The sequence below is a fragment of the Entelurus aequoreus genome, linkage group LG03 (genome assembly GCF_033978785.1).
Source record: "Entelurus aequoreus isolate RoL-2023_Sb linkage group LG03, RoL_Eaeq_v1.1, whole genome shotgun sequence".
NCBI classification, from domain to species: Eukaryota; Metazoa; Chordata; class Actinopteri; order Syngnathiformes; family Syngnathidae; genus Entelurus; species Entelurus aequoreus.
In genome coordinates this window covers 18,858,120-18,880,848 of record NC_084733.1, presented here as the reverse complement: position 1 = coordinate 18,880,848, position 22,729 = coordinate 18,858,120, and the positions used below count along the sequence as shown (strand labels likewise).

Genomic DNA, 22,729 nt, shown 5'->3' with positions numbered 1-22,729 from the left:
TACTTTTTAAATTCGATCTCAATTCTGTACACTGCTGCTGGAAATTTAATTTTCCTGAGGGAACTCTCCTGAAGGAATCAATAAAGTACAATTTTTTTTATTTTATTATTATTTTTATTATGTTTTATTTTTTTGCTCTATGCTTTTTAACCTGTAAAGCACCTTGGTCCAATTTAAAAATTGTTGTAATTTCTATTTGCCTGAGTGGCTGGACAAAACAGATTTAAACTTTTTTTTTTTTTTAATCGATTTTTTTTAATTTTTTTTTATCAATTAATCATTACAAATACGATTTATATATTCCTTTTTTTACACCCCTAAGGTCGACGTCAGTCACCGTCAGTCACACTGTTTAAAAAAGTTTTAATGACGTGTGTGTTTTTTCTCCATGCTGCTAGTGTGTGTCGAGTTACAGTTAATAATCTTTGTATTCATGGTGTGCCGTCAATGTAAAAGAAAAGCCACTAAGGAGCCGTGGAAAGGCTTGAGGGGGTGGGTTCATTCTGAGGATTTCCTGGCGTTGTGCAGGCGGTGGGTTGAGAGGTGATTACCCCCCCCCCCACCTACACGCTGCCCTGTTGAATTGCTTGGGAAAGTGTAAGGGGATGCTTTGTTCTTGCACTTGAGGGCTGTTGGCACATTTATGACTGAGGGGGCAACTTTCCAACCTTCCTTTAGCACTTTTGGCTGCTTTTGTTGCCTCTGTTTTATGCTTGAATATTTTCAGAGTACCGTATTTTTCGGACTATAAGTCGCAGTTTTTTTTTCATAGTTTGGTGCGATTTATATACATTTTTTTCCTTCTTTATTATGCGTTTTCGGCAGGTGCGACTTATACCCCGGTGCGACTTATACTCCGAAAAATACGGTAAATGAAGGAAGCCTGGACTTGAAGGCAACGGGTGTACTCTTGTCTGATTGTGACAATAAACGTGTATTATTAAAACAATATGCATGTCTCTGCTTCTTTTAGGCTAAAAGGAAGCTGGATCTTGAAGATCCAATTTTCCTCCCTGAGTTCCGCACCCCTAAAGGCAAAGGCATCATTGCAGCAAGTCCAAGAAGTGAGAACATGACTTTTTATTAATATCATCACTTTAAAACAAGTTACTGTTTTGTAAGAAAAGTCTCTGGTCGTTGCCTTCAGCTCCAAAGTCGCCAGGCGAGCGGACAAGATACGACACCTCGCTGGGCCTGCTGACTAAAAAATTTGTGGGCCTCATTGCCGAGTCTCCAGACGGAGTTTTGGACCTGAACTGGGCCACTGATGTCCTGGAGGTTCAAAAAAGAAGAATTTATGACATCACCAACGTCCTGGAGGGAGTTCAACTCATCCGGAAAAAGTCGAAGAACAACATCCAGTGGTTGTAAGTGCAAGAGCTTAGAAGCAAATCTGCCCTCTAGGTAGGGATGGGCCAGGGGTCGGGAACCCAAAATGTTGTAAAGAGCCATATTGGACCAAAAATACAAAAAAGTAATCTGTCTGGAGCCGCAAAAATTTTTAAAGACTTAAATAAGTGTTATAATGAAGGCAACACATGATGTAAGTGTTTCTGTATTAGCTTAATTAGCCTACTATCAAAATGACTGTGTCACAGGCTGACGCAAATCTTCGTTAACAGAAATGTTGAAATGTAATATTTATTCTACACATTTTTACAACATTGGAAAACATTAGTAAAACTTCTCAGAGGGTGAGATAACTCCTGTAAGCGGACTTTTATTTACGTTTATTCCATATTTAGAATGCATTAAATCCATCTGTTGTCATGTCTTTCATAATGATTGTGAACGATAGGCAAAATTTAAAAAAAAAAGTGCCGTTTCCCTTTTAAGTTAAGCTCATGATGCAGTAAATTAAATAACGGGGACACTTTTTGCCTTAGACTTTGTATGTGTAAGTAATATACAAATATAATTATTTTGATTCTTGTTTATATTTGCAAATGTTGTTTTAAACTGCAATATTGTTGAATTAAAGGCCTACTGAAATGAATTTTTTTTATTTAAACGGGAATAGCAGATCCATTCTATGTGTCATACTTGATCATTTCGCGATATTGCCATATTTTTGCTGAAAGGATTTAGTATAGAACAACGACGATAAAGTTAGCAACTTTTGTTCGCTGATTAAAAAAAAGCCTTGCCTACACCGGAAGTAGCGTGACGTCACAGGAGGAAGGATTCCTCACAATTCCCCGTTGTTTACAATGGAGCGAGAGCGATTCGGACCGAGAAAGCGACGATTACCCCATTAATTTGAGCAAGGATGAAAGATTCGTGGATGAGGAACGTTAGAGTGCAGGACTAGAGTGTAGTGCAGGGTGTATCTTTTTTCGCTCTGACCGTAACTTAGGTACAAGGGTTCATTGGATTCCACACTTTCTCCTTTTTCTATTGTGGATCACGGATTTGTATTTTAAACCACCTCGGATACTATATCCTCTTGAAAATGAGAGTCGAGAACGCGAAATGGACATTCACAGTGACTTTTATCTCCACGACAATACATCGGTGAAGCTCTTTAGCTACTGAGCTAACATGATAGCATCAGGCTCAAATGCAGATAGAAACACAATTTAAAAAAACCCTGACTGGAAGGATAGACAGAAGATCAACAATACTATTAAACCATGAACATGTAAATACACAGTTAATAATTTCCAGCTTGGCGAAGCTTAACAATTGAAGCTAACTTAGCTACGGAGCGGCGGCGGGCGTTGTAGCTTTCGACGACACCCCGGCCGCCATCAGAGTCGGTAAGAAACATATATTTCCCCAAAGTTACGTACGTGACATGCACATAGCGACACGCACGTACGGGCAAGCGATCAAATGTTTGGAAGCCAAAGCTGTACTCACGGTAGTGCGTCTTGTATCCAGCTCAAACACAACACAACCTCCTGGTTGTGTTGCTGTAGTCCGCCGCTAATACACCGATCGCACCTACAACTTTCTTCTTTGCAGTCTCCATTGTCCATTAAACAAATTGCAAAAGATTCACCAACACAGATGTCCAGAATACTGTGGAATTTTTCGATGAAAACAGAGCTTTTTGTATGGTGACACATTGGGTCCAAATACTTCCGTTGCCGTCGTGACGTCACGCGCATACGTCATCATACATACAGGTAGACGTTTTCAAGAGGAAGTTTCCCGGGAAATTTAAAATTGCACTTTATAAGTTAACCCGGACGTATTGGCATGTGTTGCAATGTTAAGATTTAATCATTAATATATAAACTATCAGACTGCGTGGTCGGTAGTAGTGGGTTTCAGTAGGCCTTTAAGGACACTTGTTACTAGAGATGTCCGATAATGGCTTTTTTGCCGATATCAGATATTCCGTTATTGACCAACTCTTAATTACCGATATCAACCAATATCAACCAATACCGATATATACAGTCGTGGAATTAACACATTATGCCTAATTTTGTTGTGATGCTCCGCTGGATGCATTAAACAATGTAACAAGGTTTTCCAAAATAAATCAACTCAAGTTATGGAAAAAAAGGCCAACATGGCACTGCCATATTTATCATTGAAGTCACAAAGTGCATTTTTTTTTTTAACATGCCTCAAAACAGCAGCTTGGAATTTGGGACATGCTCTCCCTGAGAGAGCATGAGGAGGTTGAGGTGGGCAGGTTGGGGGGGCAGGGTTGAGGTGAGGGGGGGCGGGGCAGCGGGGGGTGTATATTGTAGTGTCCTGGAAGAGTTAGTGCTGCAAGGGGTTCTGGGTATTTTTTCTGTTGTGTTTATGTTGTGTTACGGTGCGGATGTTCTCCCGAAATGTGTTTGTCATTCTTGTTTGGTGTGGGTTCACAGTGTGGCGCATATTTGTAACAGTGTTAAAGTTGTTTATACGGCTACCCTCAGTGTGACCTGTATGGCTGTTGAGCAAGTATGCGTTGCATTCACTTGTGTGTGTGTGTGAAAAGCCGCAGATTTTATGTGACTGGGCCGGCTTACTGGCGCTCTGTACTTATTTCTACGTCCGTGTACACAGCGGCGTTTTAAAGAGTCATTAATTTTACTTTGTGAAACCGATACCGATAATGTTGAAACCAATACCGATAATTTACGATATTACATTTTAAAGCATTTTTCGGCCGATAAGATCGGCAGTCCGATATTATCAGACATCTCTACTTATTACATACAGTATATCTAGCTTGTGTGCTATTTTGTGCTGAGCTGTTGTTTAGTTGTTAGCTCCCAGTAGTCTATAGCCTGCCATTATTTACCTTTTGAAAATGACTTGACTACAATACTCAAAGACCAGTCTTGTGTGTTTCTTGGAGGATATTCAGGGCCTGATCTCCTAAAGGTCTGCATGTATTAAAAGTAAACACATTTTCTTTGGACAAAAACTCAGTTCTCTTGTTTCCTGCAGGGTGGGAGATGTGTTCGAAGGCGGTGCCAGCGGAGGAGAGAAGGCTCGAGCTTTGAGGAAAGAGCTGGGAGACCTGGAAAGAGCGGAGCAATCCCTGGACGAGCTCATCCACTCCAGCACCGCACATCTCAAACAGCTCACTGAGCACAAAGACAATCAGAAATATCCTTTACATACACGCATCAATAAAGTTGTTTGTGTCAAGTTGTCTAGATGGTTGTGAACCTTGACCCCTCCGCTTTACATTGGGCTATGTGACGTATCAAGACATCAGGTCCATCGCCAGCCTCAGAGACCAGACTGTTGTCGCCGTCAAGGCTCCCTCCGAGACAAAGCTGGAGGTGCCAGACACGGCCGAGGTGAGCACACATCTTTGGACACACCTCCCCCTCTTTCACACGGAGAGCCTGCATTTATTGGCCTCTCGTGTTGTCCCGATACCAATATTTTGGTACTGGTACCAACATTATTTAGATACTTTTCGATACTTTTCTAAATAAAGGGGACCACAAAAAATTGCATTATTGGCTTTATTTTAACAACAAATCTTGGTGTACATTACACATATGTTTCTTATTGCAAGTTTGTCCTTAAATAAAATAGTGAACTTTCAAGACAACTTGTCTTTTATTAGTAAGTACGCAAACAAAGGCTCCTAATTTAGTCTGCTGACATATGCAGTAACATATTGTGTCATTTTCCATTCTATTATTTTGTCAACATTAAGGACAAGTGGTAGAAAATGAATTATTAATCTATTTGTTCATTTACGTTAATATCTGCTTACTTTCTCTTTTAACATGTTCTATCTACACTTCTGTTAAAATGTAATAATCATTTATTCTTCTGTTGTTTGATACTTTTACATTAGTTTTGGATGATACCACAAATTTGGGTATCAATCGGATACCAAGTAGTTACAGGATCATACATAGATAGATAGATAGATAGTACTTTGTTGATTCCTTCAGAAGAGTTCCCTCAGGAAAATTAAAATTCCAGCAGCAGTGTACAAAATTGAGATCGAACTTAAAAAAAGTAAAAAGTAAATAATGGGGGTATAAATGGAAAGAAAATAGAAACATATTACAATAGAATAAAAATAAAAAGCAACAATGAGAATAAAAATATAACAGTAAAATAAGAATATAACAAGAGAAACTAGGCAGTAGTGACCATGGTCATATTCAAAGTCCTCATGTGTCCAGGGACATATTTCCTGAGTTTATAAAACATAATATACATTTAAAAAAAACGAAAGAAGATGTTGTGATGCCAAAAAATATCGACATAATCATAGTAGTATCGACTAGATACCCTCCTGTACTTGGTATCATTACAGTGTAGATCTGGTGGCGGACCGGTACTTTTCATTAGTTTGGTCAAGAGGAGTGGTCAAAAATTCAACCAGAAGCTTGTGGATGGCTACCAAAAGCGCCTTATTGCAGTGAAACTCGCTAAGGGACATGTAACCAAATATTAACTTTGCTGTATGTATACTTTTGACCCAGCAGATTTGGTCACATTTTCAGTAAACTTCCTGAATGTTTTTGTGACAAACAAGTATGTGCTCCAATCACTCTATCACAAAAAAATAAGAGTTGTAGAAATGATTGGAAACTCAAGACAGCCATGACATTATGTTATTTACCAGTGTATGTAAACTTTTGATCGCGACTATATATTTTTTTAGTCAAAAGAAACCGAAAAGAATGAGGCATGGTTTGTTGCATGAACAAGGCACTCGCACGCTGGTAAACTATCAAAACAGAAAGTGTTCAGTGAGCAATGGGAGGGACACACTGAACAGCCAATCGTGTTACAGTATCAAATATCACGTTTGGTTGCGAAGAGAAAGTAAAAAAGACTGCTGCAGAGAGCAAAGAAATTGTCAATTTATAAAAAATAAAAAAGTCACCTCGACCATATGGCATTTTTTTTTTTTTTTTTTTAAATGGACCGTAGTCCTTCGCCGCGCTCATCTTTTCTTTTTAACCCTCGTCCGTTCCCTTTTCAGATGTACGGAAACAGTTAGGAACTAAAAGTGCAGGACTGTAAAACTTAAATAATTACCAAAAGTAACACATTTGCTAATTTAAAATAATAATTTGATGCAATGATATTTAAATATTCATTACTGCAGTGCATAACAAATTAAATTTCATGCCGAAATGAGAATAACAGACAAAATTCAATATTAGACAGGCTATGTAACTTCCTGCCAGTAAACCTGCAAAAAAATTTAAAAAAATTCAATTTACACTATTTTGATACACTTTATCAAGCATTTCTTACATTTTCCTTATTTTTACACCTTGATCTAAACCGGTTATTGTGTTTGTTGTGATTTGTAGAATTTTGTTTACATTGTTTGAGTGTTTTCCATGGTTGTGTTGACATTTTCTTTCCTTTCTGCTTTGATAGCTGAGGGGGTTATAATCGGAGGAAGGTTACATTTGAAATAAAATGTTTTAACATTTATTAAATTCTTCTCATGGTCCATCTTTTCCATAGGTCATAAAAATATCAATAATTAGCAATATCGACCGATATAAAAAAATTTATATTGTGATACAGTTTTCAGCTGTATCGCCCAGCCCTAAGCTAAATGCAATAGCATTGGTGTAAAGTAGGGGTGATCGATCCAGATGTCGGTACTATTGATACCTAGTATAGTATCAGTATACAAACAATACTAAAGTTATTAGGTTGATATTTTTCTTATTCTTATTACAAAATATTTTTGGGAGTTTTTGTTATTGTTTACTCTACAGAAATAATAAGTAAGTTTTAGATACAGGAAGGCTTTGAGCTCAAAATTCACATTATTTAAATGGGAGCCAATAGTAGTTTTTGTTTCTGTTTAGTTATTGTGTACTTACCGTTTTATTTTGTTAAAATAATTGCATGTAACATTCAATTAGGGCTGGACAAATAATCGCATTTTGGTTTCGATTTTTTTGCTTCTCACAATTATAAAAATATAATATAGGAGGAAAAAAAAGATTAATGAGAATGCATGCAAATTTCAGAGTTTGTAACAGTAACACAGATGAGCAGTGAATGAGTGACAAAAAGGGCACGTCTACTAAAAGTTTGGAATGGTTACCAATTTTATGCCTAATCAATAATCACTAAACTCAACAAAAAAAAGTATGTCAATATGATTTCCGCGTTTACGTAACATTGGAAGAAGTCACATAGTTGGACGAAACCCGCTGTTAAATGCAGAATATCATGGAAATTGACATGCATGTGAGTGAAAGTGTGAAAAGAATGTGTCCGGTAGCGCTTATTCAACAACAGCACAGCACAATTCCCCCCTTCACAATAATAGCGCGGTTCGCCACATCCGATATGACTGCACTGACAAAATAAAGGTTTCAAAAAAGTACCTTACACAACCATAATGTACTTAAAGAACTTACTGATACATTTACACAATTCTTATGCTTTGACCTTAAATACTAGTCAAAATTGTCTAAAGATGTATTGCACCAAACAATGTGAGGATTTTTGCATTTAATTAACACACATTTTATTTGACACAAAAAGCACACATTTGATGGTGGTAAAATAAGTATGGAAGCTATAAAAAAAAAAAAGACAAAATTAAAAAAAAGGTATGCAGGAACTTGATTTTATTTTGTTGTACTGCTATTATTATTTTAATGTATTGTTATTGCTATGATTATTATTTAACTTGTGGTTTAATTGTTACTGAATTATTTCTTTTTTTTTTAAAACTATATTTAAAGTTGAATTTCGGTGGTACAAATTACATAATGAGTTCCAATTATGAATAATCGTGTAATTAATCATGATTACAAAATCAATCAAAATATTAGTGAATATTATTTTTGCCATAATCGACCAGTCCTACATTCAATACCACAAATGGCAGTAGCTACTAGGGGTGTGGGGGAAAATCGATTCGAATTAGAATCGCGATTCTCACGTTGTGCGATTCAGAATCGATTCTCATTTTTAAAAAATCTTTTTTTTTTTGTTTTTTAAAAAAATGTATTTACAATTTTTATTTTTATTTTTATTTTTTTAAATTAATCAATCCAACAAAACAATACACAGCAATACCATAACAATGCAATCCAATTCCAAAACCAAACCCGACCCAGCAACACTCAGAACTGCAATAAACAGAGCAATTGAGAGGAGACACAAACACGACACAGAACAAACCAAAAGTAGTGAAACAAAAATTAATATTATCAACAACAGTATCAATATTAGTTACAATTTCAACATAGCAGTGATTAAAAATCCCTCATTGACATCATCATTAGACATTTATAAAAATAAATAAAAAATTAACAATAGTGTCACAGTGGCTTACACTTGCATCGCATCTCATAAGCTTGACAACACACTGTGTCCAAAATTTTCACAAAGATAAAATAAGTCATATTTTTGGTTCATTTAATAGTTAAAACAAATTTACATTATTGCAATCAGTTGATAAAACATTGTCCTTTACAATTATAAAAGCTTTTTACAAAAATCTACTACTCTGCTTGCATGTCAGCAGACTGGGGTAGATCCTGCTGAAATCCTATGTATTGAATGAATAGAGAATCGTTTTAAATCAAGAAAAAAATCGTTTTTGAATCGAGAATCGCGTTGAATTGAAAAAAAATTTGATTTTGAATCGAATCGTGACCCCAAGAATCGATATTGAATCAAATCGTGGGACACCTAAAGATTCACAGCCCTAGTAGCTACCACAGAAATGAATATGTAACAATACTAGCAAATTCTGAATGTAATACGATAATGTAAGCTTTCTAAAAATCTGTTATTACTTTAGTTACTTGATATAAAACATTTTCAGTTCTCTAATTTATTTTCAACCGACCGGATTGGATTTGAGGCCAAAAAAAATCGGATCGGAAGCCAAAAATGTCTATTGGGAAATCCCTAGAGATAAACATTGGCTAACTGTGGCCTAGAGAAGGGGCCTAAGTCCACCATCCAATGTTCTGACTTCAGAGGCGGTGCACTGTGTGAAACTGCACAAAGTCACCACAATATTCTGCTTTCGTTAGGTTCCGTGTAAAAGTCACAGGATTTACGGTTATGGCCCTGATTGCACACCTTTTGCAGGATCTCTGTGTGGAAAACAGAAGTTCTGCGCTCCCGTTTCTATACAATTGTTGTCTTTGGAATAAGTAGGAAACAATGCCCTTGAGTCCATCGAAGACTAAATGTTTCCTCTGTTCTATGCCAGGGGTCATTACAAATCTATCTAAAGAGCAAGAATGGCCCCATAGAGGTGTACCTGTGTCCGGAGGAGGGCCTTGAAGACGCCAGTCCTGTCAAGAGCTCGGTCACACCCGAAAAGCCGTTGACGACGCCAGTGCAGCCCTTAGACCTCTGCATCAAAGAAGAACCTGTCGAAGGTACGCAGAAGAAAAAAGCTGGGTTGAAGCCGTTTGGCGCCACCTGCTGGTTTGCATGTATACATTCCCAGACCCTGCACAATGAGACATTTCTTATAGTTGGGTTATTCCAAAAAGAAAAATATACAAGCAACAATATTTAACGCTAAGGAGCCTTGATTTAGAGATGTTTTGTTTGTTTTTAACTCCCTACAGAAAATTGCTCAACACCAGCCCCAGCTTCTTCTTCTTCTTCCTCCACCACCACCGCGGCGTCCGGTTCTTCTCTGCTGGATGTGGAGGGTCTTCTTGGTCTGCCCCCCAGCCTGCTCCAGATCACCGAAGACCAGCTGCCCGGCACGTCCTTTACGGCCGACCCCAACACCCCCTTTGTTAGCTTCTCCCCGCATTTGGACCACAGCTACCTGTGGAGCCTGGAGGACGGCGAGGGAGTGTCCGACTTCTTCGACACGTACGACCTCAACGATCTCTTGTAAGAGCTGATGGGACATTTAGGAAGTACACACTATGATGCTCGTTTTTAATGCCGCTGTGAGTTGTTTTACCCCCACATCTTCATCGTAGAATTTGGCTGCAAATCCCCCTAGGAAAAAAATCAACTGGTCGTAGGAGTGATGACATAGGGCAGACCGTGTTTATAGTGTGTTGAACTCAGGAATTATGTCTTGCCCTTGCCCCAGCATTGGCCAATAGGGGGCAGCATTCTACTGGCAGCTTTAAAAGCCATGGCCGTGCAGCTTTTACAGGTTTAACCCAATCACTGGAAGGAAGTAAACTCCAAGCCATACTAGCACTGAGCACACAACACGTGCCACCTGCGGTAGTTTATTAACCACGTGAAGTTATTTCAACCGAAAGGTGCATCAGTCTGTTGTCATTTCGACCAGCGTTCAGGACCATGCGAGTCCTCGCCGAACAAGCCGTGACCCGGCGAAGGATCACTTACCGTTTGGAATCCTTGATTTCAAATCACAGTGGTAGTTTAATAATTGCTTTAAATGATTTAGTAATGCACAATTACTATTGTATTGTATTTCTGAAATTGTCGTGTTATGTTTGTTTGTTTGTTTGTTTGCCCCCCGTTGCCACATGTGGGGTTAGTTCAACTTTTAAAAAGAAAACATTTGAGCTGTTCAGAGTTATCCCGAGACGTTGTCACACCTGGGAAACGGAAAGTTGATGACGTGATTGATATTCAATGGGCTTTTTTCCCCCCCCTCTCAGCTGTTGGAGATAAGCTAACAGTCCTGTCCTAACATAAAAACTTGAAAGTTTGGGTGTGAATTTGACAGCATGAGTTTATAGATTTTATAGGTGTGTGTGTGAGTGTGTGTTTTACTGTTTTACTTTTTTGTTATTTAGATTTGGAAATGTGAATTCATATAGTCATTTGAGTAAGCATTGTTTGGTTTTTCTTTTGGTGTTTGTACATAAGTGATTTTGTATTTATATTATTTTTGCTGATTTGTTTTCATACAAGACTTTTTTTGTATGACCGGCAGCACTTAATATTTTTGTAATATTGTGTTTTGAAACTTTTAAATAAACACAGAAACCATGCATTACACATGCAAACCGACTGTAACACTTTTTTTGTTAAGCTTTTGATGTCATTGGTATAACTCAGTGGCGGGCCGTGCGTTTCCCACCTAGGCCTTCAGTGATGTCCAACTTCAATAATTACCTCTCAAAATACCATAATTTATGTCACCACGTGACCATTGCTGGAGAAATACTATACAGCAGGGGTGTCCAAACTTTTTCCACTGAGGGCCGCACACGGAAAAATTAAAGCATGCGGGGGCCATTTTGATATTTTTAATTTTCAAACCATAACAAAATATATGGATTTTGTTTGTTTTTTACCTTTAGGGCATCCCGGGGACCATAAAGGGTCTAAGTCATTAAAATGTTAAAAACAAGTCAAATTATTATTATTTTTTTTATATATAATGCTTACAGTAAATCTGTACAGTATATCACCTTCAACTTAAAGTTTAAAAAAACAAAAAGGTTGCATGCCTTTTCTGTCAAAGACAACTTAATTTTTTATAATAAAACTGAAATATGCAGTATTTCCCCCATTGCCCAAAACATTCAGAAAGCAATGATTGATGTGAAGTAATTGGAGCCTTAAAAACATCAATAATGCAGGACACCATTGATTTTAATTCATTATTATTTTTGAGTAATCACAGTGAAAAGATAAATAAAATCCCATTAAATATATTTGGGATCCAAAAGGTGCCCCACTCAGAAAGTGATACATTTTTATTCGTTTTTTTTTTACTTTCAACACTTAAGTTACGAGCTCAACTTCAGATATATCTGTCGATTTTACGCTTGAACTATTATTTTGTTTGTTTTAGGCTCTTTTGTCAAATAAAATGTTGATGTTTTTGTATGGCAACCACACAATATATGCAATATTTCCCACAAAACTTTTTAAAGTGAAATATTTGAAATAATTGGAGCCTTGAATAGGTAAATAATTCATTATAACATTGATTTTTTTTTTTTTTGAGCAATGGCAAAAAAAGAAAAAAGAAAGATAGACAAAAGAGGAAAAAAAGCCTGCATGGTAGCTTTGTGTCAACATTGCAACTTTTTCTAGTTAGATTTCACCTCATTCCACTTTTTTTAAATGTTTTTTTCATTTTTGCAATAGCATTTCCAGAATATGTGGCGGGCCGGTAAACAATTAGCTGCGGGCCGCAAATGGCCCCCGGGCCGCACTTTGGACACCCCTGCTATACAGGAACACATTTATGCACTGCTGGAATATTGGAATCACATTGTGACAGTCTCTCGCTGTCGGGGTTCCATGGACCACCAAGGACTGACATGACGGCAAGCAGTTTGTGACTTTGTTTATTTTTCAATAGTACTCAGTCTCTGGTCGGGTCGCTTTTCAGCTCCTTCCTCTTCGACTGCTCGCTCTTCCGGTCGCTTTTCAGCCTCCCGCGTCGTCGTATGTCCCTCGCTCTTTGTTGATTTCGCGCTGCATGTGCTCGCGTCTCTCCAGCTCCTTCTGCCCCGTCGTTCTCTGCTGCCGCCCTTTTACACACAGGGAGGGGATTACACAATTGTGCGCAGCCGGGCGATCCAGGCACCTGATGTTTATTACGGCAACGATCCCGACTCGCCCCGCCTCACCGCTGGCCCGCCGGCCACGCCTCCTCGCCGCCATCTCGGGGTCTGCCCCGCCTCGCTGTCGGTCTGCCGGCCACGCCTCCCCACACACATCAACAGTGTACAAAACGGGTTATTTTCTGGCCCATTTAATTAAATTGCTTCAGCAATTAAAACATATCTTATGTGGTACTGTCAAAATTAAAATGGCAAAAAACATTCAAATTGAAAAAATTAAATATTTGAACTCACAATTTGTAGAACCTATTTGATGCCGTATAAGCCAGTGGTCGTCTGCTTATTCTAATGGAAATGGCGAGCATTTCATCGCTAGAACAGCTGAACTAGCTTCCGGGGTTGGCCGAAATCGTCTCACAATATGTAGTTTGTCTTTAAATATCCTTGAAAATGGCCTCGCAAATATATATCTGCCACTTAATCAACGTTTTGTTCTCCTTCTCTGCTATCCCGGTCTGGCTATACGACGCAACACTTCCCGCTTCCTGCTAAATTGAAACTTGTGAACGGATACTCACTTTGGAATGACAAGTGAGTATCCAATCACAGTCTCGTTAACATCAGGCTACCTAGATAGGCTACTGTCAACAACTTGTGATCTGATTGGCTATCGCAACTGTCTCTCAACTCTTTGTTCTCAAATTCATCCGCTAACGGTCCCGATGAGTATCCAATCCCAGGACCCGTAAATTTCACGTTCAACGTGAGGCCATCTAGAAGGCCTTATTGACAACAACAACTCTCGCAACTGTCTATCAACTGTATGTCCCCGATCACTTACAGTGCACGGACGCCCGCATTGTTGATTCTGAAGGCCTCGGGCAGATTTGGTACAGCATGGCAACATAAGCTAGCTGAATTCTGATTGGATACAAACTCAAACAAAAAAAAACAGCGCTGTAAGGAGCATAATATGACATGAAGAGAATATGAATACTTTTAGATATTCAGGGAAAGTAAATGAAAAAATATTTTTATCTTTAATTATGATCATGATTTCTGGTTATGTTAGGCCAGCCGAGAAGGCCTTGCTGGCCCTGACGGCCCATTACTGGTCTAACTACGCTCACTGGCTACAACATTAGGTACAAAGAATCTACAGCCTCAATTGTAAACAACGTCAAATTATTACCAAATGTTGTGGCATGTGGGTTTATCCGCTCTTCTTTGTTTATTCTTGTGGTCATTACGTTCCTCTGGTGTTGTTATGGTTGACCCAAAACCACAGCAAAAATCATAGTCTTCTATGATGACATACTAATGATATCCATTTCAACATGGGCAGCACGGTGCGGGAGGGGTTAGTGCATCTGCCTCACAATACGAAGGTCCTGGGTTCGATCCTGCGCTCGGGATTTTTCTGTGTGGAGTTTGCGTGTTTTCCCCGTGACCAAAGACATGCACCTGGGGATAGGTAAATTGGCCCTAGTGTGTGAATGTCTGTCTATCTGTGTTGGCCCCTGTGATGAGGTGGCGACTTGTCCAGGGTGTACCCCGCCTTAGATGGGCTCCAGCGACCCCTGTGACCCCAAAAGGGACAAGCGGTAGAAAATGGATGGATGGCATTTCAACATGGGACAAGACTGGCGATCACCTTCACTGGATTCAAATACATTTAATTACCTGATTGGCTGCGAGACATCACATGGTTTTATAGGTTTTTGTAGTGAGGCGTGTGTTCCAAGTTAGCAAATAGTTACCGACTCAGTGGCCTAGTGGTTAGAGTGTCCGCCCTGAGATCGGTAGGTCGTGAGTTCAAACCCCGGCCGAGTCATACCAAAGACTATCAAAATGGGACCAGTTACCTCCCTGCTTGGCATTCAGCATCAAGGGTTGGAATTGGGGGTTGAATCACCAAAAATGATTCCCGGGCGTGGCCACCGCTGCTGCACACTGCTCCCCTCACCTCCCAGGGGATGGGTCAAATGCAGAGAATAATTTCGCCACACCTCGTGTGTGTGTGACTATCATTGGTACTTTAACTTTAGTATACTCTTCTTTTAAAAGGCTACTTTGATGGTGAGTACATCTATATATTTCCTTTTTGTGTAGTGTTTATGTCGCCAGGGCCATTGATCTAACGAGAGGTGACTTTGTCCTGCGTGGAGAGAAAAGGTGGACATGAAGCGTGACAGTGACCGAGGCTGAACTATTAACCCACTCTGGCAGATGGACAATGGACACGCATCATTCTTTGTGACTTAGTTGCTTTGGAAACAAGCGGACAAAAGGGGTCCAGGGCATCCAAAGGGTCAAAGTTCTGTGGGTCACTGGAGCGTTGTAGCAGGAAAGATTAGATCATAGACTCAGGAGTATGTTTAAGTACACAAGAATGTATAAATGATAAGCGTTTGCTTTTCCTTCATGCTCGTATATCAGCCTGACAGCAGAGTCGATTATTCGTAAATCAACATTCATTTCAACTGCATTCCTGTTTCGTGGATGACGATGTCAGGAATAGAGTTGTCACGTCTGAATAGACTTCGACTTCCTTTTATTGTCATTCTAATTTGAACTTTACAGTACAGATAAAAACAACATTTTGTTGCATTAGCTCGTTGTAGTGCAGGATAAAAGAGCAATAAGGTGCAGATATAAATACATAGATTAATGTACAGATAAAATATATTGCACTTTTGCATATGCATCCATGTTTATGGATCTATGTTATATTGTCTTTATATTCCAGCCAGTTAATGCGTTTTTTTTTGGGGGGGGGGGGGGGGGATTGAGAGTATTATTATGTCCCTCAGTCTCCATTCTAATTCATCCCAAATGTGTTCAATCGGGTTCAGGTCAGGACTCTGTGCAGGCCAGTCAAGTTAATCAACACCAGACTCTGTCATCCATGTCTTTTATGGACCTTTCTTTGTGCACTGGTGCACAATCATGTTGGAAGAGGAAGGGGCCTGCTTCAAACGGTTCCCACAAGGTTGGGAGCATGGAATTGTCCAAAATATTTTGGTATTCTGGAGCATTCAAAGTTCCTTTCACTGGAACTAAGGGGCCAAGGCCAACTCCTGAAAAACAACCCCATACCATAATTCCTCCGCTGACCTCTTTCTGTCAGTTTACGTGGCCTACCACTTGGTGGCTGAGTTGCTGTTGTTCCCAAACTCTTCCATTTTCTTATAATAAAGACTTTGGAATATTTAGGAAATTTCACGACTGGATTTGTTGCACAGGTGGCATCCTATGACAGTTCCACGCTGGAAATCACTGAGCTCCTGAGAGCGGCCCATTCTTTCACAAATGTTTGTAGAGACAGTCTCCATGCCTAAGTGCTTGATTTTACACTGCAAAAACTGAAATCTAAGTAAAATGAAATATCTCAAATAAGGGTGATATTTGCTTATTTTCTGTCTGATGAGATCATTCTTCTCACTAAGCAGATTTTATGTCAGAGTCTTTTATTTGTTTTAAGTGGTTTGGTCCTAAATGATCTCAGTAAGATATTACAGCTAGTTGCTGAGATTTTATGACCTATATTGAGTAAAACATGCTTGAAACTAGAATATCAACTGATGCAAAGCTGTGTCATCAACACTCACGAGTATAAAACTGCTTTTTCAAAGTAATAATTTCTTATTTCAAGTATGAACAAAAAAATCATGTCTTTGACACAATTGTGTCTCATAATTAAAACAGATGACAGCCAAATGGACTTTGCGGTTTTATTTTCAATGAAACAAGAGAAAATAATAGAATAGAATAGAATATATCTTTATTGTCATTGTACATTGTACAACGAAATTGCAAGCTAAACTAATTTAGTACAGTTGGCACAGTACAGTAAACGGACAGTTAATATTTAAACATTTAACATGTGACATTTCAAACTATTTTGAACAAAAATAGTTCATGCACATTCAGGTAAATTATAAAAAATTACAATAAAAAACATTTGGCTGGTGTTATATATACATATATATATATATATATACATATATATATATACATATATATATATATATATATATATATATATATATATATATATATATATATATATACATATATATATATACATATATATATACATATATATATATATATACATATATATATATATATATATATATATATATATATATATATATATATATATATATATATATATATATATATATATATATATATATATATATATACATATATATATATATATACATATATATATATATATATATATATATATATATATATATATATATATATATATATATATATATATATATATATATATATATATATATATATATGTATATATTTACACTTCCGTTCAAAAGTTTGGGGTCACCCAAACAATTTTGTGGAATAGCCTTCATTTCTAAGAACAAGAATAGACTGTCGAGTTTCAGATGAAAGTTCTCTTTTTCTGGCCATTTTGAGCGTTTAATTGACCCCACAAATGTGATGCTCCAGAAACTCAATCTGCTCAAAGGAAGGTCAGTTTTGTAGCTTCTGTAACGAGCTAAACTGTTTTCAGATGTGTGAACATGATTGCACAAGGGTTTTCTAATCATCAATTAGCCTTCTGAGCCAATGAGCAAACACATTGTACCATTAGAACACTGGAGTGATAGTTGCTGGAAATGGGCCTCTATACACCTATGTAGATATTGCACCAAAAACCAGACATTTGCAGCTAGAATAGTCATTTACCACATTAGCAATGTATAGAGTGTATTTCTTTAAAGTTAAGACTAGTTTAAAGTTATCTTCATTGAAAAGTACAGTGCTTTTCCTTAAAAAATAGGAACATTTCAATGTGACCCCAAACTTTTGAACGGTAGTGTATATATATTCCTCGCGCACTAATTGACTAAAAGAGCGCGCACTTGGTGCGATGATGTCATGTTATCGATGGGAAAATGCATTTTTAGACAATATGATTTGCCTGAGGGGCTAGTAGACCCCGAGAGTAACAAACGGTTGCCTTGTTGCCTTTCCATTAAGAAAAATAAACTAGTTTTTAGTGTAAGTTTGCTGATTTCAAGAAATGTAATGTCCAGATAATGGCACTAGCATTTACTTCATTTAAGAATATTTTTCAACATATTTTTTTTCTATCAAGAAAAGTGCACTTGTTATTAGTGAGAATATACTTGTTTTAATGTATTTTTGGGTTCATTGAGGTTAGCTAATTTTACTTGTTTCGGAAAGTCTTGAAAAGCCAGATTTTCTTGTTCTATTGGCAGATAATTTTCCTTAGTTCAAGTAAAATACCCCTAATTATTATTTTTTTTTTCTTGTTTTTGAACACTGACTTTTTGCAGTGTATACACCTGTGGCCAGGCCAGTTGATTAGGACACCTGATTCTGATCATTTGGATGGGTGGCCAAATACTTTTGGCAATATAGTGTATTATTGATTTGCGTTCAAAGAACTCCGGCTTATTAGTGATTCCCAGAGCCAAAAAAAAGTCTGCGGGCTATAGAGCGTTTTCTATTCGGGCTCCAGTACTCTGGAATGCCCTCCCGGTAACAGTTAGAGATGCTACCTCAGTAGAAGCATTTAAGTCCCATCTTAAAACTCATTTGTATAATCTAGCCTTTAAATAGACCCCCCTTTTTTAGACCAGTTGATCTGCCGTTTCTTTTCTTCTCTCCTCTTCTCCCCTGTCCCTTGCGAGGGGGAGTTGCATAGGTCCGGTGGCCATGGATGAAGTGCTGGCTGTCCAGAGTCGGGACCCCGGGTGGACCACTAGCCTGTGCATCGGTTGGGGACATCTCTGCGCTGCTGACCCGTCTCCGCTCGGGATGGTTTCCTGTTGGCCCCGCTGTGGACTGGACTCCCGCTGATGTGTTGGATCCACTGTGGACTGGACTTTCACAATGTTATGTCAGACCCACTCGACATCCGTTGCTTTCGGTCTCCCCTAGAGGGGGGGGGGTTACCCACATGTGCGGTCCTCTCCAAGGTTTCTCATAGTCATTCACCGACGTCCCACTGGGGTGAGTTTTTCCTTGCCCGTATGTGGGCTCTGTACCGAGGATGTCGTTGTGGATTGTACAGCCCTTTGAGACACTTGTGATTTAGGGCTATATAAATAAACATTGATTGATTGATTGATTGATTGATTGATTGATTTAATTTAATTTCATTTTTATTTATCTCCTTCATTGATGTGCATCTTTGATAGACAATTATACCACAATTATTCAGTTACACAGTTACACACCAATGCCTGAGAAGGAGCAGGATGAAGAAAAATCTTATATTTTCCTGCCCCCTTCAACATAATACATAGTCTTACTTAATGATATATGAACCAACAATTACATCCAAATATAACGAAAACAAACAAAAAAAAACACACAAAAAAACACAAGTGCAAAACTTCATGAAGTACAAACCGAACAAAAAAACAAAAGAAGTAATATACACCTCACGGGATGATACAAAACAAATACAAAACCATGCAAAAAATAAGTAAAATAATAAATATAAAGCAAAATTGTAAACACTTATGGCTGTCCATATGATTTTATTGTTCTGTCTTTATATATTTTTTTCAATTGGAATATATTTTTACAATCTTTTATCTCATTGTAATGTGTATTATTGATGAACATGTATGTAGTATAAAATCTGTGTCATAGGTCTACAATCTTTTAGCAAGTTAGACTTGGCATTATTAGTGAGAGATTTGTCCAAGGCCTGGGTTGACTTTTTAAGATTTCGCCATTGACATATTTTATTCTCTGCTGAGTCAGTCGATTGCAGACATTTGGAAAACACACTTGGTGAGAGATTGCTTTTAGGAGACGTCCAGGTGCAGTGGACGAAATGGAATGCTGTGTTTTACAATGATTCAGGCCTGTTCTCCGTCTCCACTTTCTCCCATTCCCACTCATCCACGTCGACCAGAAAGAGGGGCTACTTTACCGTAATCCTGGGCCTCCTGCCTTGACGGGGCTAGTAAATTGATAGCAGGACCTGGCCGGGCTGAGTCAACCAGGAGGAATGGAGAATATTGAGGGTGGTGGGGTGCGGGGGGGTGTTTCGGAGGAGGCTGCTGGGAAGTAGCGAGGAAGTCCGGTACGGGAAGACGCCCTGGCGACCTCACTCCTCTGCTTCCATATAACTTTTGGCAAGGCTTATTTTTTGGCAACCACAGTAGGAAGCGCATAAGGCGGAGCCTAATTACAGGCAGCATGGCAAAAAGAGTTCTGGCTCTTCCTCCGCTTGCAATCTCCCCTGTGTCTAAGTACATGGCCCGAGCAGACCGGTTTGTTCGGTTTCTACAAAAACACCCAGGAAAGCTGGAAGGCTGGCAGCCACACAAAAGCAGGGCCTCTTTTACAAGGGGCCCGCAAAGACACTGAAGGAGGGTATTGTTGGGACGCTGCAAGACTGCATGACGTCAGCCCAGACAGGAATCATGTACGCAGAATACATAATGCAAGCATGGGCGCCTCTCTGAATTGATTAACTAACCAAGGGGCTGGACTCTAAACCATGGGGGGGTCAAACTCGTTTTTTATTGACGGCAACTATGTCTGTGCTCAGAAGACCACATCTAACAGTGAATATGTATGAATATGAACATATAATGGCCTTGTGACACAGTTTACAAAAGCAACTATTTATGATTATGATATTTTTTTACGGCTTGATGGATAACTTGCTTTGAAATCGTAAGTCAAGATGAAAAGGCGATGTTTAAACGTTTATTTTTGGTAACCAAAAAAATAATTAAAAAATGCAGGGAACATTAGAGTGTGCTGATGTGTAAAACATATGCAACATTTTTCTGTCCAAATTGAAAGAACAAATTCATTTAGCCAGAAAGTGCTTTTTTTGTTATCAGCCTTTCGCAGGCCACATAAATGATTAGAATCAGAATCAACCCCGAGGGGAAATGATGATTTTCAGCACAATCCCATTCAAGAGCAGAAAAAAATTACAGAGAGACAGAACATGATCGCTGACGGGTCTGCCAACTTCCGGCGCCCCTTACAAAAAGGGTGAGAAATAGGTAAACACTGGGGGGGGGATTCAGTCTAAGCCTGGGCCCCTGGAGAGGGGGTCCAGACTGAGGCCAAGTAAAAAACAAAAACAAACAAAAAATAAAAAAACTAATAGCCATAGAACACAAACATGTGTGTAAGAGGGAAACATCAAAGAACACAAAGGACCTTAAAGGCCTACTGAAACCCACTACTACCAACCACGCAGTCGGATAGTTTATATATCAATGATGAAATCTTAACATTGCAACACATGCCAATACGGCCGGGTTAGATTAGTAAAGTGCAATTTTAAATTTCCCGCGAAATATCCTGCTGAAAACGTCTCGGTATGATGACGTTTGCGCGTGACGTCACGGATTGTAGCGGACATTTTGGGACACCATTGTGGCCAGCTATTAAGTCGTCTGTTTTCATCGCAAAATTCCACAGTATTCTGGACATCTGTGTTGGTGAATCTTTTGCAATTTCTTTAATGAACAATGAAGACAGCAAAGAAGAAAGCTGTAGGTGGGAAGCGGTGTATTAGCGGCCGGCTGCAGCAACACAAACACGTAGCCGGTGTTTCATTGGTTACATTCCCGAAGGATGACAGTCAAGCTTTACCATTGGCCTGTGGAGAACTGGGACAACAGAGACTCTTACCAGGAGGACTTTGAGTTGGATACGCGCTACCGTGAGTACGCAGCTGCGGATTCCAAACATTTGATCGCTTGCCCGTACGTGCGTGCCGCTATGTGCATGTCACGTATGTAACTTTGGGGACTTTGGGGAAATATATGTGCTGTATGAACTTTGCGGAGGTGAACAGTACTTTGGGCTGTGGGATTGAGTGTGTTGTGCGGGTGTTTGATTTGTATTGGCGGGTTATATGGACGGGAGGGGGGAGGTGTTTGTTATGTGGGATTAATTTGTGGCATATTAAATATAAGCCTGGTTGTGTTGTGGCTAATAGAGTATATATATGTCTTGTGTTTATTTACAGTTTTAGTCATTCCCAGCTGAATATCAGGTCCCACCCGCCTCTCACAGCATCTTCCCTATCTGAATCGCTTCCACTGCCCTCTAATACTTCACTTTTACTTTCCTCATCCACAAATCTTTCATCCTCGCTCAAATTAATTGGGTAATCGTCGCTTTCTCGGTCCGAATCGCTCTCGCTGCTGGTGGCCATGATTGTAAACAATGTGCAGATGTGAGGAGCTCCACAACCTGTGACGTCACGCTACTTCCGGTACAGGCAAGGCTTTTTTATCAGCGACCAAAAGTTGCAAACTTTATCGTCGATGTTCTCTACTAAATCCTTTCAGCAAAAATATGGCAATATCGCGAAATGATCAAGTATGACACATAGAATGGACCTGCTGTCCCTGTTTAAATAAGAAAATCTCATTTCAGTAGGCCTTTAAAGACATTAAAAGAGCAGAGCTGATGCAACCAGCCATTTCTACACACAGCCACAAAAATAAAATAACAACAAAAACCCAAAACATATACACTGTGGTGGCCTCTGAGGTGTTCCACGCCATCGTCTGCTGGTGTGGGGGGAGCATGGCCAGAGAGAGGAGCAGACCCAACAAAGCAACCGAGAGAGCCGACTCCACCCTCTGCCGCCCGCCAACTCTCGGCCAGTGTCCAGTCCGCATGGATGAGCGAGGATGCGTCTAAGGAGACTGAGGTGTCCGATACATGCTCATTAAGCCAAGACACTGTGAAGCTTGTCCGTCCCGGCCTTTAGTGCCAGCTCCGCAGCCCTGTCTCTTCATCTGCATCTCCTCCAGTCTCTC

General features: G+C 39.1%; 1 protein-coding gene and 1 long non-coding RNA gene across 2 annotated transcripts in view; one reads left to right on the top strand and one right to left on the bottom strand.

The window, feature by feature from the left end:
* Positions 1-11,282, top strand: part of LOC133645586 (transcription factor E2F2-like) — a 29,852-nt gene extending 18,570 nt beyond the window's left edge. The window contains exons 2-7 of the mRNA XM_062040428.1: positions 974-1,064; positions 1,148-1,367; positions 4,399-4,562; positions 4,645-4,757; positions 9,644-9,815; positions 10,011-11,282. Of these exons, the coding sequence (XP_061896412.1) occupies positions 974-1,064; positions 1,148-1,367; positions 4,399-4,562; positions 4,645-4,757; positions 9,644-9,815; positions 10,011-10,291 (1,041 nt within the window). The 3' untranslated portion in view covers positions 10,292-11,282. The remainder of the gene's footprint in view (positions 1-973; positions 1,065-1,147; positions 1,368-4,398; positions 4,563-4,644; positions 4,758-9,643; positions 9,816-10,010) is intronic.
* Positions 889-9,815, bottom strand: LOC133645587 (uncharacterized). The gene is made up of 3 exons (XR_009825144.1): positions 9,695-9,815; positions 4,250-4,538; positions 889-1,272 (listed from the first exon to the last, which is right to left on the bottom strand). It is a non-coding gene; the product is annotated as an uncharacterized LOC133645587 (long non-coding RNA).
* Positions 11,283-22,729: the final 11,447 nt, after the last annotated feature.